General features: G+C 46.1%; 1 protein-coding gene across 1 annotated transcript; it reads right to left on the reverse strand.

Moving 5' to 3' along the window:
* Positions 1-4,686: 4,686 nt before the first annotated feature.
* CD40LG (CD40 ligand) lies at positions 4,687-19,360 on the reverse strand. The gene is made up of 5 exons (XM_028094134.2): positions 19,094-19,360; positions 17,122-17,253; positions 13,170-13,224; positions 11,235-11,297; positions 4,687-8,559 (listed from the first exon to the last, which is right to left on the reverse strand). Exons 1-5 carry the CDS (start codon positions 19,247-19,249, stop codon positions 8,183-8,185), a joined length of 783 nt encoding a protein of 260 aa, XP_027949935.1. The 5' UTR covers positions 19,250-19,360; the 3' UTR covers positions 4,687-8,182.
* Between the last annotated feature and the right edge of the window lie 2,714 nt (positions 19,361-22,074).

Here is a 22,074-nt window from a genome sequence, read left to right on the forward strand (position 1 = left end):
ACATCTTGTTGTGCCAGAAAGTACCAGAATGCTAAGAAAAGAATCTGACAGGGCCACATGTCAAGGACACAGGGGCCAACTTGAAGAGGCTCCCACTGGCCAAATAAAGGTAAATTTGAGCACCAAAATAAGGATAGTAATGAATTAGAAAACATTGAAAAAAGTAGAAATCTATGAGTCCATGCCGATAAATAAGTAAGTGGGGAGAAAGGGAAAGCTCTTGTTTATAGGACCATGCTGAGTGTTGACTGGTAAATGTGGAAGGAACCCCAGAGTTGGAAAATCATTATTTTGCAACCATCATACTAAAGACTGATTCAGGCAAAAATGACTCTCAGATGCTAAAGGGGAAAATGTTGATGATGAGAAAGATACTTCCGTGGTCTCAAAGTGTTTCCCCTAAGACTGCTTACTAGTTACAAAGGTGAAAATGGTAACTATAGGTAACTATAGGGTGCAGAGACTAGACAACACCTTCCTTCACCAAGTGATCAAAATCCACATGAGTGATGAGGGGCAAATGGCCATCATGTGCCTCCAAATATAATACGCTGAGAACACATCGTCATGTATGTGGTTTGCCATCCAGGAAAGCATAACTAGGACTTGACCAAGAGGAAGCATCAGACAAACTCAAAATAAGGAACATTCTTTTTTTTTTTTTTAAGGAAGAGAGATTGTTATTATTAAAGGTAAAAATGTCCATGTCATTAAATACAAAGAAAGGCTGTGGAAATGTTCCAGATGAAAAGCAACTAAAGAGACGTGACAACTAGATTCAGTACCTGACCCCAGACTGGATCCTGTACTGGAAGGGCAAAGTGATATAAAAGATATTATTGTATCATTTAATGGAATTGGAATACAAATGGCAGATCAGTATCAATGTTAAATTTATGGAAGTTGGTAAGTGTACAGTTGACTCTTGAACAATCTCAGGGTAAGAGCATCAACCGCCCCACAGTAAAATATCCACCTGTAATTTTGACCCCCCCCCCCCAAAAAAAACTAAGCTAATGGCCTATTGTTGGCTGGAAGCTTTACTGATTTATACAGTCAAGATATATTTGGTATGTATCTTATGCTGTATTCTTACAATTAAGTAAGCCAAAGCAAAGAAAATGTTATTAAAAAAATCTTAAGAGCGAATACATTTATTCTATTTACTGAAAAAAAATCCAAACCTGTGTTACTGGGGGCTCACCTGTGCTGTGGTTATAAAGAAGAATATCTTTATTCTTAGGAAATACACCCTGAGGCCATGATGCACACAACCTCAAGTGGTTCAGAAAAAAGATACGCTGCTATTTATACTATTATTTTTGCAACTTCTCTGTAACTTTAAAATAATTTATTAAAAAAAAAAAAAAAAGAGTGATCTCAAGTCTTGCGTCCTCAGGGAATCCAGACTCCAACAGCCCTTTTCCTGACCTGTGCTGCCTCTGCCTGGGTCTTCTCCCACATGAAATGTTAAGGGATTGACTCCTGTCATCTATGTCAATTCAGGGCCTGGTACAGGGGCCAGCCCATCGTACCTACCTACTCAATAAATATTTGTTGAACGAGCAAATGTTCCACATAATTTGAGTGGGAAACCTGTGAAAACTTGCCTTAGTGTCTATAGCAGAAGCCACCTGGGGGTCTAAGCTGTCCGTGGCCTCCAAGCCTGCAGGGTCTGGTCTGTGGCCCAGCCTCCTGGCCACCTTCTCACAACTTGCCCCTCGGGCCACTTGAGCCACGCCCAGGATGCTGTGGAGTCAGCCCCTCCCGGAAAGCAGGCCGGAGGGCGGTTTATCTCTGCCAAATGAGCTCCGGGCCTCTTCCTTGACTGGGCTTCGGCACGAGCTGTGTGGCCATACACCGAGACTGGTTCCCACGCAAGGCCCTCTGGGAGCTGCCCTGAACCCTTCTGTGCCACCACTCCCGGAAAGCCTTTCCTGACACCTGCCTTCCTCTGCTTGTCTGAGTTACGTGTCCTCCGCATGTATCATGTGCAACACTGGTCCCTAACCCCTGCTGCAGCGTGGACCCCGGGGTTTAAATGTTTGCACCCCTGTTATGCAGAAGACTGTAAGCTCCTTGAGGGCAGGGACTGGATCACATTCGTCTCATGTTTAGCTCAGAAGATATAACATCAGTCAGCGTTGGATGGGTGCGTGGATGGATTGAAAAAAACCTAGCAACAAGAAATGGGAATCAAATCTGAGTTAAAGGGGCACCAGAGTGGCTCAGTCAGTTAAGCGTCTGCCTTCGGCCCAGGTCACGATCCCAGGGTCCTGGCATCGAGACCTGAGTTGGGCTGCTTGCTCAGCTGTGAGCCTGCTTCTCCCTCTCCTCTTGGCTCGTGCTCTCTCTTGCTGTCTCTGTCCCTATCTCTGTCTCTCTCTCTCAAATAAATTAATATAAAATCTTAAAAAAAATCTGAGTTAAAGGTTGCACATTGAACTTCAAAGAGGTTTACAGCAGAGAGGTACAGAAGATAGGACTAGAGTTTGTGACAAAAATTATTGGACTTTAAGTGGGATTACGTTAGCAGGGAAGTGGGAAGGTAATTCAGTGTAACTCCAGGAGTGGGCAATGGGAACCCCACTGTGTGTTCTTGAGAGTTGCCGAGCTGCCTTTTGGGGTTACTCACAGGAGTGTGGTATGGAAGGGGTACATTTGTGTGCTGATGTCCTTTAGATCGGGAAGCAATGATCACAGTCTTTCTTAAAAGAAACCTTCCTTGTATATATATGCCCGATCTTCTTTATCCATTCATCTGTAGATGGACATGTGGGCACTTTCCATAGTCTGGCTATTGTGGACATTGCTGCTATAAACATTGGGGTGCATGTGCCCCTTCGGATCACTATGTTTGTATCCTTTGGATAAACACCTAGTAGTGCAGTTGCTGGGTCGTAGGGTAGTTCTGTTTTTAAGTTTTTGAGAAAGCTCCATACTGTTTTCCAGAGTGGCTGCACCAGTTTGAACTCCCACCAACAGTGAGGAATTTAAGAAACAAAACAAATGAACAGGGGAAGGGAAGGAGAAATAAAATAAGATGAAAATTAAGAGGGAGCCAAACCATAAGAGATGCTGAACTCCAGGGAACAAACTGAGGGTTGCTGGAGGGGTGGTGGGGTGGGGGATGGGGTAACTGGGGGATGGGCATTAAGGAGGGCACGTGATGTGATGAGCACCGGGTGTTATATGCAACTGATAAATCACTAAATTCTACCCCTGAAACTAAAAAAGAAGAAGAAGAAAGAAAAAAACCTTCCTAAATATGCTAAATGTGGAACTGTTCAAGCCAGCTGACATATCTGGCAACCCCAAGCCTCCAATGGTTCATTGTTTTTGACAATGAAACTGTAAGAAAGAGTCTTTGCTACACATAAATCTATTGTAATGTTAGGTATGTGATCTAATCCCCTGCCTTTTTTTTTCTTTTACTTTCCTTCAAACTGGGTGTGGTCTTTGGCCTACTACAATGGGCGAGGCCTGTTTTCCTTGGTCTCAGATGTCTCACACTGGTGTTCTGTTCCAGAGAGCAGGCTCTGCTGGGGACTTTCTGTGAATGATCTCATTAAACCCTCATAAACCTTGCTTTCCAGGCAAGGACCCTGAGGCCCAGAGGAGGAGAAATGACTTGCCATGGTTATAAAGGTGGTAAAATAGCAGAGCCTGGATTAGGACGGTGTCTCTCTGACTCCAGATGCAACCACTACACTACAATGACTATTTCTGAGGGTTTTATTTATTTTTTAAAGATTTTATTTATTTATTTGACAGAGAGAGAGAGAGAGAGAGAGACAGGCAGAAGGAGCGGGAGAAGCAGGCTTCCTGCTGAGCGGGGAGCCCAACACGGGACTCTATCCCCGGACCCTGGGATCATGACCTGAGCCGAAGGCAGATCCTTAACTGACTGAGCCACCCAGGAGCCCCTTTCTGGGGTGTTTAAAAAACGTTTTGACTTATTTATTTATTTACTTACTTACTTATTTCAAAATTAGGCTCCATGCCCGGCGTGGAGCCTAATGCGGGGCCTGAACTCACGATCCTGAGATCAAGACCTGAGCTGAGATCAGGAGCCGGATGCTTAACTGACTGAGCCACCCAGGCGCCCCTGGTTTTGTTTTTTTTAACTGGAGATGTGTTTCAGAGAGAGAGAAAAAAAATTCTACTTAGCTTCATGTTCCAGGTTTCTGCGTCTCTTACTTCATTCAGACTGCTTTAAAGGCCTACGGCAGCGTGGCCTCCAACACAGTGGCATCAGGCCCTGTGGAAATAGTCAAATTCAGCATGAAATGCGTTCCCTCCTGGAGCCTGGGAGTCAATGTGTTGTTTTCCTTTAACTGGGGTGCCCCGTACCCACAGCTTGCCTGGGCACACTGTTTGCATCGTTTAGACCTTTGCTTCCTACCAAGTAAGAGTGATAGTAATATTTCGTACTTTGTTCATTTTCTCTTTACCTGGAAATAAAAATCATTGGTCATTTCAAGCATTCCCTTCCTGCCAATCCTTAGATGGAATGTAAAAGTAACATGTTTATAAAAATGGGATGATATCAGATAACTTATGATCAGAATATTGTAGGTTCTCAAGTCCCCATCATTTATTAGAACAACTTTGAAAATGTTCAAGTGAAGTTTGGACCAACTTCATGTACTGTTTTGCAAACTATCATGAACCAGATAGTAAAAATAGATGATGTACTTTTTAAGGATTTTATTTTTAAGTTATCTCCACACCCAACGTGGGGCTCGAACTCAGGACCCCGAGCTCAAATGTCACATGCTCCACCAGCCGAGCTGGCCAGGCACCCCAGAAAAAGAGATTATTTATTTTTATCTACAGTATAATTCGCAGTCATTCTGTGCTCCTTGAGTACAGTTTTATCATATACATGTTGTGGACATAAAATATTTTTACAGTATTGCAAATTTATGCTTTATCCAACACCCAGAATTATTTCATGAACTACTTAACCAAGTTACAAGCAGGGGCATTTATTCACTCATTTTTTTCTTCATACAATGAATCAAGGGCCAATTCTATGCCAGGCGCTATGGCAGACGCTGAAGTCACCATGAGCAGATGTACAGGACAAGGTCTTGGTTCTCAAAAAGCTCACAGCATAGTAGGAAAAACCTCAACTTCGGTAAGTGCCATGAAGCTCAGTGCAGGGTGCAGTGGGGAGGGGGATGGGGGTTCCAAGCACACAGCATGCCCGGGTCCCAAGGCGGGAGAGTACGTGTAGCCTTGCTTAGCGGAACTGAGGGTTGGAACTTAAGACATTGAGAGAGGTATTTGCAGGAGATGATGAAGCAGGGGAGTGGAAAAATCAGACATTTATTTATTTTTTTAAAGATTTTATTTATTTGAGATAGAGCAAGAGCGAGCGAGAGAGAGAGAGAGAGAGAGAGAGTACAGGGGGAGGGGTAGAGGGAGAGGGAGAAGGAGGCTCCCCACTGAGCAAGAAGCCTGACTCAGGGCTTGATCCCAGGACCCTGGGATCACAACCTGAGCCGAAGGCAGATGCCCAACCGACTGAGCCACCCAGGCGCCCCAAATCAGACTTTCATTTACTACTTCACTTTGGTGGTGCACGGAGAATGAATGAGAGGGAGCAAGGGTAGAGGCAGGGAGGCTAGGAGGCTGTTGTTGTATTCTGGGAGACAGATGAACGGTAGTGTGGACTAGGGTAGTGGCAGTAGAGACAGAAAGAAGTAGATTAACTTACAGACTATTTAAGAAATAGAGGTGATGTATTTATGCTGGTAGGATTGCGCATGGGAGTGAGCACAGTGAGGCTGCCATTCCCTGGCAAAGTGGACCCTGTTGCGTTGGGGGAAAGACTGGGAGTTCCATTTGGGTGCATTGGGCTTGAGGGGACAAACTGCAGGAGGCAGGTCGGGACTAAAGGCATGAAGGCGGTGTTTGAACCCAGGAGTGGGCGGGGCTGAGGAGACAGCCCACTGTGAGCATGTAGGACAGGAAGATACGAGGGTAAAGGATGGGACAAGGCGACCTCATGAGGAAGTAGTCTGAGCGGCTGAAGGCCGTTGGCTAGGTGAGGCTGACATGCAGGGGAAAGTTCTGGACGGGAGCTCTGGGAGGCGTCTTTCAGTGAGCAGTAGGAAGCACGAGAGCAGAAGAAATAGACTAGAACATGTAGTTTTTGTAACTCTAGCATTCCTTTGATAACAGATATCGTTAGCAACTTGGTTGCCAGAGGCAGAGATAATTGGGAGATATGATGTCCAAAGAAGAAGGTAGGGTGAAGTGCAAGGGCAATGTTTAAATCAGAGCATGTGAGTATACAAAGACTGTAAAAGTTTTGTCCAGGCTGGACATGGATTCCCTGCGCAAGAACCTTACTAAACGGGGAATGCTTCTTCCCACCCCCGCCCGCATGTCTCACCTGCGCGAGCTGGGCAAGCACTGCTGTCCCCCAAAGTGGGCACTCAGGTACCGTGAGGGAGGGAAAATCATGACCCGTGGATTGTCTCTTCTCTGTGGACGGGGCCAGGCCCTCTTCTCAGCTGGACCTGGGGTCCTGACCTTCCTAAGGGAGCCCCATACCTATGAGAATCTCATGACCAATGTCTCCTTGCTGCCATGCCGCTGCCCCACTTCCTTCAAGTGTCCCGTGCAGAGGACAAGGCTGTAGAAGGATCTTTGCTCCGGAGGACAAGACAGCACTGAGGACATATCCATGAGTCCCTGAATCGAGCAATGTCACCTCTGCTCATACCAAAGTTCTCTCGTTGAAGACGGTATGCAGCCAAGCAAGTTCAACTAGCATGCTTTCAGCCTTGTGTTAGCAATTCATGCTAGAACGTCTTCAAAGTCACTCAGTCCAGGAGGGGTTGTGTGGTCCACAGGACCAAAGAGCAGGGCTGGTGGGCAGAGTGGACTCCCCCCTTCCCCTTTCCTATTCCTACAGTAATATTTTCCTGCTTGAACCTAGGTGTTTGCTTTAAGCAACGCACTCTGCCAATAAAAATGAACAAGCCACTCTGGGTTTCTTGAAGGTGACCAAAGAATAGGTCTGTTGGCTTTGGTGGCAGAACGGGGGACCAGTACTTCTCCCCCGTTTGTCCCAGCTCCATTGCCTCTCACCCAAGCTAGAACCACCTAGACAGTACGAAAAAGATCAGCAACTGCTTTTCATTAAAGATCCTCCCTCCAGCCTCGCTTAGCTGTGATTAATCAAGAACAAAAAGTCTCTTTTTCATCCCCTGCAGCCTTTCCAGAGCAGGCTGGAAATAAAGACCCAGATTGCTTTTCACCGAACGAGCTTCACGTCGATCCATCAAAGCCTATCGCAGACAGCCAGGCAGGGTGCGGTCGCCAAGATATTTAGTGGTGCAAGAAGCTTGAGAACCAAGTTTATGAACCCATCACCGAGTTTGGGAAGAACCCTTCCCAACAATTCCTCCTCCACCCCCCACCAACCTGGCCAAGGGCTTTAGGTGCTAGATGACAACAATAACATTAAGGGCACTTTATTATTCAAAAAATAAATAACAAGATCATCACAAGTTCACTCTGGAAACAAGGGAGACTGCAGGTAGATACGAGAGATTTCCTTTAAATACAGTCATTTCGGGAGGAGGAGTGGGCAGCCTCAGAGCTTCTGCCTCTGCTCTCCCCTCCCGCCTACAGTGCTGGAGACGCGACAGGGTTGAAATAAGATAACCGATTAGCAACAGCCTGACTGTGTGTGTCTAGGGGGCGGGGGGGGGGCGCGGAGGAGGGAGAGGATGAGAGTCAGGGTGGCTGGTGGGGGCAGGGTTTTTCAGTTCTCCGCTGCATCAGACTTTCTAGAGCCTGCCCCCTCCATCAGGGCCGCGGGGACCCAGGGCTGAGGCTCCCCATTGCCCTTCCGCGTCTTCGCTGGGAAATCAAATACATTATCCATGGAAAGACACTGCATGCAAAGAAATGAAACGAAACTTGACTAATGATCTGCCGTTTACTCACAATTCCATCTGCGCATAATGGTCTCGTCTTTTCATGGGACTCTCTGGATGCCCGCAGCCCTACATGCCTGGGGGTGTACAATAAATAGTTCTCCACGAGGAGGATCCTAGGGTTATAAATAGGCAGTTCAACAGGGGGTGGTCTTAACTGCTTTGCTGTATTACGAAGACCACCAGCATGAGCTCAGCCGCAGCCTGCGAGGTGCCACTGTTCAGAGTTTGAGTAAGCCAAAAGACGTGAAGCCCGTCCCGTGGCTCACTTGGCTTGGATCAGTCACGTTGACGAACACCGAAGCACCTGGATGCAATTCAAATACTCCTCCCAAGTGGATGGATTGTTGCCCGCAAGGTTTGGAGGAGCTGCGGGTGTTTGCAGCCCTGAGTAAGACTCTCTTGGATCCGCTCGGGGAATTCAGGCAGAGGCTAGCTATAAATGGAGCTTGACTCGAAGTTTCCCGATTGGAACAGAAGGTGACTTGGGCATAGATGTAATAGAGTCCTTGTCTTTTCACGGCCAGCTCTTTCCCGTTTTCGAGGGTTACCAGGTTGCTGCTTATGGTGTAGTACCCTTTCGGGGCCCACTGGAGAACTGTAACGGAGAGGGGGAGTTCGTGGTGAGGTGAGGCATGCATGGCTCCCATTCCTCCAGAACACAGAGTTTAATGTTCGATACCAGCTTCATATACACGTGATAGTTGGGGGCTGACCGATCGGCAGGGGCTTCACAGTCGGATGGAGCTGGGTTCCAATCCAGACTTTAGTCAAGCTCGCGCCAAGACCCTCAATCACCCTGAGCTTTTAGTTTCTCATCTGTAACACGGGGCTAGTATTACAGAGTCTCTCAGAGACTTGTTTTGAAGATTAAATACAGCAACCGGGCACAGTGAGTTTCCTTCTTCCTTTAGAGCGTTTAGAGCCAATTTGCCCTTGAACTTCAAGTGTGAGTGATTTCAAAATTCCATGTCCTGAACTATGCACACTTATAAGACATTCAGACAAAATCCTTGCTGATATGAACACTACTATCTCACCTTCTTTGGATTTTACAAAGTCAAAGAGTTGCCGGTCTATGTAGCTCAGCCTCAGCTGACAAAAGGAAAGACCCCATTTCTTCCTACTTGCGCATGCTGTCGCAAACCCGACCTGCCTCCCACAGCAAGGACTAAAATTAGGCAAGGAAGTATGAAAATGAACCTGTCATTTCACTGTGTGTTTTGATCTTCCATTGTAGTGGGCGCCACCAACTTGAAAGTACCTGTGTTCTTGTGGCTAAACCTGAGTACCCACCAACGGTGTGCCATTTTCTCGGCGGAGATGTTGAGTGGGTTCAAAGTAGTGTGTGCACCCGATTTCAAATCTCAGCTCCCACAGCCAGCTAGACTGCCGGGCGTGGGGGTTGGGGAGAAGTGAAAGTATCGATCATTTGCTTCCTTGAGCCCTTTTTAAAAATTCCTATTTGGCGATCTATCAGGGTGTGAGATTCAAGCTGTTAAGATTCATCCTTTAGTAACAGGAAAGGCATCCTGAAATGTCTGACATTTCTTGGCCCTCCGGACCACTACAGAAATGACACTTCCTTATGATGTTTTCACTTTCGGGCCATTTGAGAAGCCAAGGGCAGGTTCTCTATCTTTTAGTCCACTAGGATTATCTCTGTAAATCCTTACCTAGTCTTTGTCCTTGCTGTGGGGTGCAGGTCAAGCTTGTGGCAGCATGACCAGGCAGGAGTGGGGGGTTTGGGACTGGGGGGGGGAGGGTGAGGAATGTTGTTGTCTTCACACCTGATCCCCTGCGGACCTCCTGTGAGGCGGACCGAAATATGCTGGGACCATATCAATCTTGGACTCTTTGGCAGAATCTGAGGCCACGAAATCTATCCAAGGGCAAGGATTTCTGCGCTGGTGGGCAAAGACCAGCGGGAAGCTACTCTTCTAAGTGGTGTCTCTGTTGAGGTCATGCAATCCGGGTGTGCAAGTGTCATGTGGACTGCCACCCCGGACAAGCCACCACAGCTGGGATGTTCTCCCTTAAGTGTATTTGCTGAGAATGGCTACCTGGCAGGATTATTAAATATGGTAGGAAATAACTGGTATTAATGAAGGGCTTTCTGCGACTCTACTGACATCCAAACTACAGTAAAGGAAGCTAAGTAACAGCACCTTGCATTTGTCTAGCACATGACAGTATGACCTTCTTCCACATCAGCTGATTTGACGCTGAGGGTCACCCTGTGAAGTAAGTGAGGCGGAACATGGCAGTAAAGGGACTTGCCCAAGGTCACCTAGCAAGTGGTAGTCACGGTTCTAGAATCTCAGTTCAAAAACTTCCTATCCAGTGCTCTTCCTTCCGTGTCATGATCTGTGATAACCACGTATATATTACGCCCACTGAGAAGCCCAAGCCACCTCAGAGATGAGGTGGTATCTCCTCTTCTCTCTTTTTGTCTCTGTCTCTATCTCTCTCATTGTATGTGTGTTTCTCACACACACACACACACACTGTTTAGAACTCCTTTCTGGAAAACTGTGCTAAATTTTTCCAAGACTGTTCTGATGCCCTCAGACTGCATTTATCTAGTGAGGGGGTTTCGTGCTCGCAGGCATGTTTCCATCCATTTATCAGATGCGACAAATTCTCCAGCACCAGCTCTCTCAAGGTACAGGTTTGGGAAAAAAGATCTAAGAGCTAGAATGATGGCAGAACGTATATGGAAATAAACTTTTTCAGAGTTGAAAAGATTACAGTATGTCATCTGCTGTTACTTCATTGGAAAATCTAACGTCCTGGCACCTATTGATCTTTGCAGAATGATTTTACCTTTAATTTCCCTGAGGTTGGCCCCCGTGAGGCTGGGGTTAATCATACAGGGATTGACAGATGGCAGGAAGTACCCCCTGAGGCCCATTTACACACAGCGAAGAGGGGTTAGCGTGAGGGATGCTCCCAGCCAGGAGGTCACTACCTGCCATCTCTTCTATGTTCTCAGAATAATGGTCCCTCTACCCAGCAATTCATCATTTAGAATCGGCCATTGAGCAAGAACATAATGAGAACATCGGGATTGCTTCCCACCTCCTTTTGTCCCTTCAAGTCCCATCTGTGCATCTGAGCTCACTTTGAAGACAAAGGAGAGCATATGAGAGGTGTATGGATGGGTTGGTAAATTGGGCCCCAGAGGAAGAGAGGAGCCTGGTCATTAGGCTGCCGTGCTTGCGCATCTCAGCCTTCCCACCCAGGTGACTGGCTCGGAGGCTTTGGACTTACCGGACACTGTGTTACTACTGGCCTCACTTATGACATGGGCTGCAATTTGAGGATCCTGATCACCTGAAATGAAACCAAAAGCCAACTGTCAGGCCAAAGCAATACCATACTGCCCACAGAACTATCCGGTCTAGTCCTATAGCTATGTCATAGAGACAGGGCGTAAGTAGGTTACACAAAAGAAAGAGTACAACGGTCTGAAATCCCTGTCACAGGGGAAAGCAGGTTTCTAGAATCTGAACAACTGAGTTGGCTATTTGCATTGATCCCATTCTTCTAATGGTCGTTCAGTACCTGACTCCACTTCAGCTAGATTGACGCAGGCTAAAACTCCTGGTCTTGGTGAAATGTATTTTGAATCTTGCTGTTAGAAACAGCTCCTGGCCATTGGGAACCTCACTGGGCCCCAAGGTGGTGTCTGCACACTTAGCTGGTATGATGCCAACAGTGTCTGACATGGTCAAGCAACTGGCCAAACTATTGTACCTAGCTCGGGTTGTTTCTCGGGTAAAAACTTTGCTCTTTAATTAGATGTGCCGAGGTCCCATGTGCGGAGACTGTGTGGAAGTTTCTTTCTTTTTTTTTTTTTTTTACCAAGAATGAGCCTGCTGTCAGACACTTCGTAGGTGCCCTATAAATATTGAATCAAATTGCATGACCTAGATAACCAGTTAAGTTGATCCTTTTCCTGAAGACTGCTAGGCAACACCCACGTGCACCATTTCCTCAAATTTCACTGTAACTCACAGACAACATGGTACCACTCAACACATCTTACAGTCATTCTGAAGACGAAAACTTCATGGAAATCAGATGGCCCATTGCATCCAGAGCAACAGTTAACGCAAGCTCTGAGTACTCTCTTTGCCTCAGAAAATAGTATCTGTATCTCTGTATGGATATATTTCTTTGTATGTATTAATAAGCCATAGATAGCATCGTTTTCACTGACGTTGTGAATAACACTGGTCTGCCAACACTCCATCTCCCCCATGCTCAGCCGCTCGCTCACTCCAAGCATTATTATTGTGTTTGGGGTGCTAAATTCTAGGAGGAACAGGGAGAGGAGAAGCCCCGGAAATGGTCATGGGAGGAACAGTGGAAGACACTGGGGAGGTTTAGCCTGGAGAAGAAGAGGCTTGGGGGCCACGATTGCTGTTTTCAACATCTGGACAGCTGCTGTCTGTAAGAATTCTACTTTGCTTAGTATGGTCCCAAAGAGCAGAACTGGGTCTAGTGAGTGGAGATTATAGGAACAAATTTCAACTCCAGAGGAGGAAAGACTTCTCTCTGAGTAGTACAGTAATCTTATTATAATTACTAGAGCCATTCAAAGTTGGACCAGGATGATGAATGAGCTAGAAGGTGCCTAGCGTGTTGGATCAGAGGCCAGATGGTTGTGAAAGAGATTCGTGCTATGTGGGTGGCACTGCGTTTGAGAACCCTTCCTTCCAGTCAAGATCCCTTCCAACCCTGAGATGTTGGAGGTGTTCTGACATGGAGAACAGGGCAAAGAATGGAATGTTGTCACACAGAATCATTCCTTGATCGCAGACACCCCACTGGCCATGGTTCCCCACCCAAAGCTATTATCACTGAGCGATGAATGCCAGCGATGACTTTCTTGTCATCTTATCCTCTGTGGGTGGCACCAGGCTGTATGGTTGCTTTGATGAAGATATTGAAAACAGTGGCATTTCTTCATCCTAGGTATTGTCAGCATCAAAAGAACACAGCCTTGCCCATACATGTGCACATACAAAACCTTTCCAAATCACAGGTGTTAGAGAAGGTGTCCATTTGGCCGTTGTAGTCCTATTTTATTTCCAGGGCTAAAAATTCCCTAATTCTAACAACTGGGTTGTTCAGTGTGATCAGCCTGAAACTTCCTTTTAGGTTTTAAGTATTCACAAAAACTGATAAATAGCAACCTACCTTTTTGCATCGCAACGCTTTCTTCTTTCTTCACTTCTTTGTTTAGCATTATCTCCTAAAATAAGAATAGTGCAAAAGGTCATTTTGACAGGAAATCTGGTGTGGGGTTTTAGAGGTATCATTCATTTGGCATCTGTCATGACTCTATTGCCTCTTCCTGGTGAGGATTATCACATGGACTTAGAGCCTGTCATTAATTCCATCATAGCGATTGGGAGCCCGTGGCTCTGACAGATGAGCTGACAGCCCAGAAAGCCCAGGGGTGAGCCTGGAGGCAGGATCGGGGCCCTATTATCTCCACTGCAGTGCTCTCTCCAGACCAGAGGCTGTGAAGCTGACCCTTCCTATGACCCCAGCCTCCCCGCCTTTGACGGGTATTGACAAATAATGCTGAATGGGGAGACGTTTCCACCTTGGGAACTGGTATATAGAATATTATTAAACATAAAGCAAGGCGTGTATCTATTAGAATAAAATTGGTCTGAGATCTCTTAGGAAATGGTAATAGTACGTTTGACCTTGGGAAGAAATTCCAGACTACAAACAGACCCTCAGGCATTTTTTGTCTTGTCCCTGTCGAGGGGATGAGGAGATTCTCTTGCAGTTGGTCGCTTTGTGGGGCCTGTATATATTTAGAATAATCAGCATATAGGAAACCCAGGTAATCTCCCAATGATGCTGGTGTTCAAAGGCAAATGCAACACTTCTTAAGTGGTTTCTTTTCACTTAGCAACTGGGGAAGTTCACGGGCATGGCCATCAACACAAGCAGGAAGGGAATCAGGGCTACGGCTGCCATTTTAAAGATACTGAATACAAGGCCTCGAGGGCTTAGCAGGCTGGCACGAGGTCACCCAAGAGTCTGAGGCTGAAGCCAAGAGCAGAAACTCTGAGATCACGTTCACACCGTGGAGATTACTCTCTTTGCCTCAGAAAACAGTATCTGTATCTCTATATGGAGTTGGCTATTTGCTTAGCTCACACCGTCACTCTGGGCTCTAAATACAAGTGCCGAGCACACTAGTATTTTCCCCCTTGATGATCAAAGTCTTGCGCGCCTTCCCATTACTGGACTCCATTTTCTATAGGGCCTTTCCTTTCCTTCCTTCCCCAAAAGGAATTAGTGTCGGGACTGTTGAGCGTCCCCGGTAGGCTCAGCTCGGTTGCCAGATGTGAGGGTGAAAGTCACAGAGCCCTACTGGGGATCCTGCGCCTCGAAAAGCTCACAGGGACCACAGGCCTTCAAGTTTCCACTTGAGCTGAGAAAATGCGGCGACAGGAAAATGTTTGTGAGACAGCCAGTAAACAAATGAGTATTTAGTGTCTTCTCAAAAATGGACTGTGATGATCGAGGTTGAGGTACTTTTAGGCTACGTGGTTGCACTGGTGTCAGGGTTTGGCCAAGATGAAAACGTGAAGTCAGCAAAGTTTGTCTTTTATGTGCCCAGCCTTGCCTTTCTGTGAACTTTCCCCCAACCACACTCCCCAGAGCCCTTTTCTTCCCCCTTCCTTCACTCCCCACCTCAACTGAAAGACTTGTCAAAGTTGACTTTCAGAAAAATCTCAGATTAGTGATTTCTCTCTTACTGGGAAGTCTATGTGGCAGGTGTGGACAGGTTGACCTTTACCTTGAAAAGGAAATGCTTTGACCTTCATCAAAGACATCTCAGGCCTGGGGGAGGGGGGCAGACGACCCTGGAACTGACCAGTCTAGCGGGGTGGCGTGATTGTACCGTGACATTACACTCTTCAAGACGCTGCCTGCACTTCCCCGAGCATAAGCCCCAAATTCCATCTTCCCCTCAAAGTGACAGCTTGGTGCTACCTGCCTCAGGAGCTAATGAGTTACTCGTCACTAGAGCTGTCCCAGCAGAGCTTGGTGACCACTCGGTAGGGGCTGTGGGGAGAAGACTGAAGTCCTGGGTTGATCATTGGATCTGGTGACTTCTAAGACCCCTTCAAGTCCTATGATTTGGAACCCCCGAATTCAAGCCTTTGGTTGTCCTGGTCCAGTCGGACCGTGAAGCCCAGAAAGAAAGCCCTGCTAACACTCACTGAGAAGATGAAAATCCAATTTGGGGTTACTCTGCAGGTGGCCGGCTGGATTAAAAAAAAAAAAAAAGTCGTCCAAAATATTGTTTAGAATGAGAAATTTGGCAGAATGGATATTGGAGAGCGGGTCCGTCTTCGGGGGAGGACTGAGAAGCCGGAGGACTATGTGACATATGGGATCCCGCTCCTGTGGCAGTAGAGGCGAGGGGCTTCCTCTGCCTTACGTCAGGAGCCCTGGTTGACAGGCCTGAGAAGGTCTGCCTTTCTAGAATATGGAACTTTGGAGCTGTCACTTTTTTCGTGCAAGCATAAGCGGAGAGGCCAAGCCCGCCAGTTTCCCTTGCTCCTCTCCTGGGTAGCTGATTTGGGAAGTTTTATGTATCTGACCTGAAATAAAGCCATTAGAAATTGGCCGTTGAACGGTAAGACTCTCAGTAAGAAAGAGAGAGGAGGGGGAAAACCAGCAGCACTCTCGCTGCAAGGCTGATCATATAATCACACAGCGTCAGGGCAGATAACCTCAGCCCTCTCGTTTACAGATGAGAAAACAGGCCCGGCCGGGGACGTGAGGTCATTTGCCCAAGGTCGCATGGCCAAGGACATTAAATATCCAATAAATATTTGGATTAATAACTGTAGTTCTGGAAGTGGCTTTCTTCCCATTTGAATTTGCAACACCTCCCAATACCCTAGAGTCCTGGCCAGAATCCTCGGACAACCAGAGAAGCTCAACTCATTTCCAAGCTTGGCCAATGAAGAGGAGTCTTCATCTAGAACCTAGATGAGTGTAAAGAATGCAAAAGCCAGCAGCAGATTTGGGCTGCACTCTGATTCCTGTAGGTGACACAGGACTAGGCTGTTAGCGTCTTTACCGTTGGAGGACAGGAATAAGCTCAGAAATAAGATCTTAAGCCCTTTACTCCCAGGTTAAATGATACGTTATTTATATGCGAGAACTAACTGCTGTTGGTTTACCCAGACTACCTGCCCCCCCACCCCCCCGCCTCCTATTCATGACCCCAAAGTGAGCTGAGGGCCAAGGGTATTTTACTCAGTGTTCTGAGAGGGGAAACAAGCAGAAAGATTGATGCTCTGCTCCAGGAGAAAGAGCTTCTGGACTCCTTGTTTGTGATGATGGAATTCATGTTGTTAAGTGCGCCCTCAGTAAACACTCTAAGACTTCTTGTTTGCAGTACCTATTCCAGGCCCCAGAGACTGCAGTGACTCCTCGCTGGGGCCTCTGTCCACCTCAGGGCTTGGACGGCCCTACAGTGGACTGGCTTCATGAGCAAGTGGTGTTCTGTGGGGTCTGGTTTGAGCGGCACCGAGAAAGTCCATCCCCTTTCCCCACAGCTCTCCTCACAATAAAGGGGAAAGATCTCGCTTTCATGGCACCTGAAATTCTGTCACGAGAGAAGCGTTTGTTTGTGTGTGAGAGCCCCAGCCTTCAGAGGTCCCTACTACCCTCAGTAAGGGCAGGCCCGTACCCTGTGGCCGGCCAGTGATTCTCGCTCCCCTGGGAAATGGGGACCCGACCATGGGTCCGCAGTGACAAGGCAGCAAAGTTTGGGTGGAAAGATAGGGAAATGCCAAGGGCCAAACTCGGTGTGTTTCATAATGTTCACAGGGGCAGCTGCATGTAGTATCCCCAAAAGAGGCTCTTTTGTTCCTCTCAAGAACATTCCTATGAATGTGCACACTTCCAATTTCCCTTTCCCTTTCACATAGGATTTTGGCTTCATTTTTCCTTTGTTTTTATTGGATACATATACCCATGTATATATGTACGCACATATGTACCTATGTCTACAAAACTTCTCCATCGTCCGCGTTCATTTCCTGACCTAGCAAAAGCAGTAAAACGTTTCAACGACCCTTTAATCAACAACTGAGCTCCTTACCTTGAGAAAGGCTTCAAACCGGCTTTTAATTTCCTCACAGTTCAGTAAGGACAAGGACCCCTCTCCTTTGTTGCATTTCTGTAACGTTTTCATGAACACAAAATCTTCGTAAAGATTCCTTTCATCTTCTATCTATTTGTGAAATAACATGGACATGAGAAACATAATTCTGGAGAAGGCAGCTAATGATGTCTGCCCCTACAATCACTTCCATGGCATCAGTAACAGGAGGAGGATTTTGCAGATATAAATGGAGAATAAAAGTTATTATACCGGATTATTGTTATTTGGTATCAGCCATTAAAAAATCGACAAAAGCCAGCAATTAAAATGTCCTATTACCCGAAACTCTAGGTAGAAATCACAGCTATTCTAATAAAATTTCATTACAAAGTATACATTTTGTCCATGTATTATACCAGCAATATTCGAGAATGATCATATTCCTCATTGCTCTGTAACGATAGGTCATTGTGAACCCAGCGTCTAAAATCGTTTTCCATTGAGCTCATTTGCCCACTTCATTTTAGTTGGTGCTGCAGTGCTTTATAAAAAGAAGTTAATTTGCAATGTATGTCAATTAACTTGAGTTCTAATTACATCTCTCTCTTTTTAACTTTAGTATTTGTGGAAAACATTTGCATTTTTAAGGAAGCCATCTTTCATTCCCAAAGTTAACGAGAGAGATTTTATTTTCCAATGTCTCAGAATAATTAAATGTATGGAATTCACTTGTATAATCAACTGATTCTGGACTGTTTTCTTGTTTTAAAACAAGATCCACTTAGCCAGTGGCTTCCACTGTCATTAAGAACACACCTCAATGCTTTGGTAGATGTGGTCGCCGCTTCCCCCCATAGAGGCTAGGCTTAGGTCCAGGCATTTGATTGACAGAGCCCACCAGGCCAAACACAAACAAACAACCAGACCCAGAACCCTGCTCTTTAGTCAACTAAAATCAGAGTAACCCAGTGAATTGCCCCAACCGTCACTGCCCCTCCTTATCCTGATGAAAAACTTCATGGCGTTAATTCTAGGATGGGATCCCAATAGAGGGCATTCAAACATCCCTGAGAAAATGCAGTCTCCAGAGGTTGTACAGCCACAGTCCCCACATCCAGACTTATAGGAACAGCCAGATAATTCATCAAATTTCTCCTTTTCATATATGACTGATGTTCTGTCGGTTACGGCCAATAATGCCCCTCAGTGGAAATGGGTAAGCGCACTGAAACAGGATAAATCCCAACAGTTATTTTGTCCTGAGGATGCAAAACTACCTCCTAAGTTACTCTACAGTTTTGTTCCTGTAAGTCCAGCCACTTGAGAATGTAAAACATCTCAGAGGGAAACTGAGCAGCTTGCAACTACAATCAGTGAAGAGTTATAGAGAGAATGCCGCTTTTACTCTAAGACTGCAAATTCCGGACTTATCCATGTCCGTGCTCCTCTGAAATACTGGGAAGTTTCAGATCAAATTCATACTCTTCTTCTCTAGTTAGCAATTAAAGAAAAAGGCGTCTCCATCAGAAAAGTTTACTTCTTAAACAAAACTTTAGCAAAGAATTACAGCTAATGCCCACCTAGTGCTCACTTTGCGCGGGGCTCTGCTCTAATCTTGCTACGAGGCTAAATTCATTTAATCTGCGAGCTGGGTACTATTATCTTCCCCGTTTCTCAGATGTGGAAGCTGAGGCACAGAAATATAAAATAACTTGCCCAGGATCGCAGAGCTATTAGGGGACAGAGTCAAGATTTGAACCGAGGCAGTCTGACTCCAGAGCCCGAGCTCTCGACCCAAGATCAGAGCAGGAGACCTTACTAACTAGATGACAAGCATTATGCCACGAGACCATTTTAGCTATGTGAACTCCCACCACTGTCCATCATCTGGGTAGACCTAAAACCAATCAATCCGCAAATCAATGAGGACCCCCAACTTCAGTTAACAAGGGCTCCTGGTTCAGCTTACCTTGTCCAATCTTTTGTGAAGATACACAGCAAAGAGTGCTGACCCAATCATCTGGGTGATGAGAAAAACAGTAAGTAAATACATAAAAATTTTCATACTGACGGGTGGTCCGGTGGCCACGGATCGGGGAGCAGTTTGGCTATATGTTTCGATCATGCTGTGTTAGAGTTGAAATGCTATCTTCAGACCGAGAAGGTGGCAGAGGCAGCATGAGAACACTGTCAAAGTGGCCACCTTACTCAGGATTAGTTAAGAGCGCACAATCTTTGCAGCCCACACTTCCTGGAAAATGTGCTTCGTAGTCTTCTCTCCCAGCAAAAAAAAAAAAAAAAGTTACGTAAAGGTTTTTTTTTTTTTTTAATTATACCCATATCATTCACTTCCAGGCTTTCCCTTTTGTTAGTAAAGAAGAAACAAGTCTCTTCTTCCATACATTCATTCTTGCCTTGAAATGTCATAGACTTCTTAAGAGAGAATGGCGATATTTTCCTATCGCTAGTTTTCTGGGTTCACCAGTTTCAAGGAAAGTGACAAATGTGTCCACCAGCAACAGACTTATTTCAATTTCAGTCTTACTAATACAAACCGGGAACCTGGCATATGGGGAAAGGAACGAATGTCAACAAAAGTTTGGACTGATTTTTATGACAGGTATACCCCCAGCTAATTGCTTCTCAAGACTTCTTTAATCTTCAAACCCAGTGAAATCCCAGCAGCTTTTCAAGTCTACATGGCACGAAGCAAAAAGGAGTGCTGAGAGTTATTTTAAAAAAATTTTAGCTGGACAGGTAATTTAAGAAACATAAATTTCTCAAGGGCCAAGAGAAGGAGGGTCTTGAAGGAAATGGGTCCAAAACCCTGGGATCGAGGTTAAAGTCGGAATCCTCGCTTGACTTGGCCAAATTGCTTGTCTACACTATTCCAGTCTGTCAGATAATTCCTGATGCTGGTGTAATGGCTCGGAATAGAGAGAACAGGCTCCAGTTAAGAGACCTGAATTCTAGTTCTTGTTCTACCAACAAATGGCTATGGACCTCAGGCAAATCACTATAGGCTGCTGCAAAGATCAAATAAAAATGTGCACGAAAGATCTTTGAGACGTGTTAAGCAACAGACAACTCATCCTGAATTGGGGGGATTTGTTTAGCCAAAGGTAATGAGTTTTCCAAATAATTGCCACCTCCTTACATACTAGTAAAAAAACAAAAGAACAGTAACAACATCAAAAACACCCCAAGTTTTGACAACGAACTGAATCATTGAGATGTGTAGGATTATGCATTTCTCAATGGCTTTTGTGTCGTCTTATCAGATTGCCTTCGAAACAAAAGCAGCCGTGGAAATCCCTACCCCACATCCCAACCTGGTCTAGAAACCATGATAAGATCACTTTCGTGATTCCTATAAAATTGTTTTGAGAGACAAATAGGAAATGTAACAAAGTGCTCCGGTAGGCACACCATCTGTATTGTTAGCACCTGCTCTCTTCCCCTCCCACGCGCCTGCATCCTGTCCTTGGGCCCAGAGCTGTGTAGCTTTTCACTGCATCTGCCAAGTAGGTGGCTTCAATGCACGTGATAAACTTTCATCAGTCAGGTCAGAGGCTTCAGTTCTTAGACAAGTAACCTGAGTTCCACTGAAGGAAAATGATCATGAGAGCCAAAATGGGCTCGAGGACTTCCCCCAAGCCTGTTTCATAGGGTTACAAAATGCCAGAACTGCAAGGGCCTTGCCAAGATTAGCTCGGCCAAGTGCGCAGGGAGGGGACGCTGAAGGGCCCACCACAGAGATGCCGGCAATGTCAGGATTTGTTCCCATGACCACCTTCCAGAAAGAGTTGTCCAATCTCCCTGCCTCCCACTTGCTCAACTTCAGCCTCCTGAAGTCGCACTTCCGTCCCCAATATTCCCCTGAAACTGCTCCCACCATTATTAGCTCCCTAGTTTGGGCTGAATACTTTTTAGGGTTCATTTTTAGAGGCCTTTCTATGAGTCTGTTAACCTATGATTCTGTTGTCACCCTTCTGAAAGCTTTCCCCCCTTACCTCTCAGAATGCTTCTTCGTGTGTTTCCCCTTTTCCTTCGTTCCCCTTAAAACTTTGATATTAGCCCATTCTCATTCTTCTCTCCTCTCTTCCCCTCCCATCTCTCCTCCCTGCTCCTCATTCTACACGTTTTCCTTGGGTGATTCCCATCCACTGTCATGGTTTTCACTATCACCTTCATTGTGATAAACCCCAAATCTATAACTACAACCTTGAGCTTCAGATTTATAACTACCTCGGAATATGTCCACTTGGATATCCCAAAGCCACCTCACATTTGCACGCCCTACGCTTAACTCCACTTCCAGCCCAGACCTCTTCTCCCTCAAGCTTCTTCCTATCTCAGGGTACAGTGCTACTATACCCACCTAATTGACCAGGTCAGAGACCTGGGACCCGTCCATGATTCTTCCCTCTCTCTTGCCCAGATTCCTTCCCAATCCCAGGGGCTTCTTCTCCCCCAAAGCTTCTATTTTTTTTTTTTTTGAGATTTTTTATTTATTTATTTGACAGCGAGAGAGGGAACACAAGCAGGAGGAGTGGGAGAGGGAGAAGCGGGCTTCCCGCAGAGCAGGGAGCCCGACGCAGGGCTCGATCCCAGGGCCCCGGGATCATGACCTGAGCCGAAGGCAGACGCCCAACGACTGAGCCACCCAGGTGCCCCTTCCCCAAAGCTTCTTGACCTCCACCACTTTTCTCGTGCCAACATCAGAGTCCGGGCCTACATCCCTTCTCTGCTAGATTACTAACCTGTACTCTCCGAATTTATCTCCTTGCTTCCCTTCCTGCCCTACCCCATCCATCCTTCATACTGCCAGAAGAATGTTAATTCTAAGTCTTATAAGTGACCATATTATCTAATCTGACTTGACCCCCTAAGATTCTGCACCAGACGCAGGGAAACAGATGGACCGAGTGCCCTGGCATGTTCAGCAGG

This window comes from Eumetopias jubatus, unplaced genomic scaffold (assembly GCF_037043125.1).
Source record: "Eumetopias jubatus isolate StellerSeaLion01/CBP00866 unplaced genomic scaffold, mEumJub1_p1.0 scaffold_11, whole genome shotgun sequence".
NCBI lineage: Eukaryota > Metazoa > Chordata > Mammalia > Carnivora > Otariidae > Eumetopias > Eumetopias jubatus.

Excerpts from the sequence above, each read along its gene's own strand:
- CD40LG (XM_028094134.2), bottom strand. The coding sequence starts at position 19,249 with ATGATCGAAACATATAGCCAAACTGCTCCCCGATCCGTGGCCACCGGA. Across the intron at positions 13,225-17,121 it reads GGTTTGAAGCCTTTCTCAAG|GAGATAATGCTAAACAAAGA; the intron begins GTAAGGAGCTCA and ends TTCTTATTTTAG. Across the intron at positions 8,560-11,234 it reads CAGTAGTAACACAGTGTCCG|TTCTCCAGTGGGCCCCGAAA; the intron begins GTAAGTCCAAAG and ends TCTCCGTTACAG.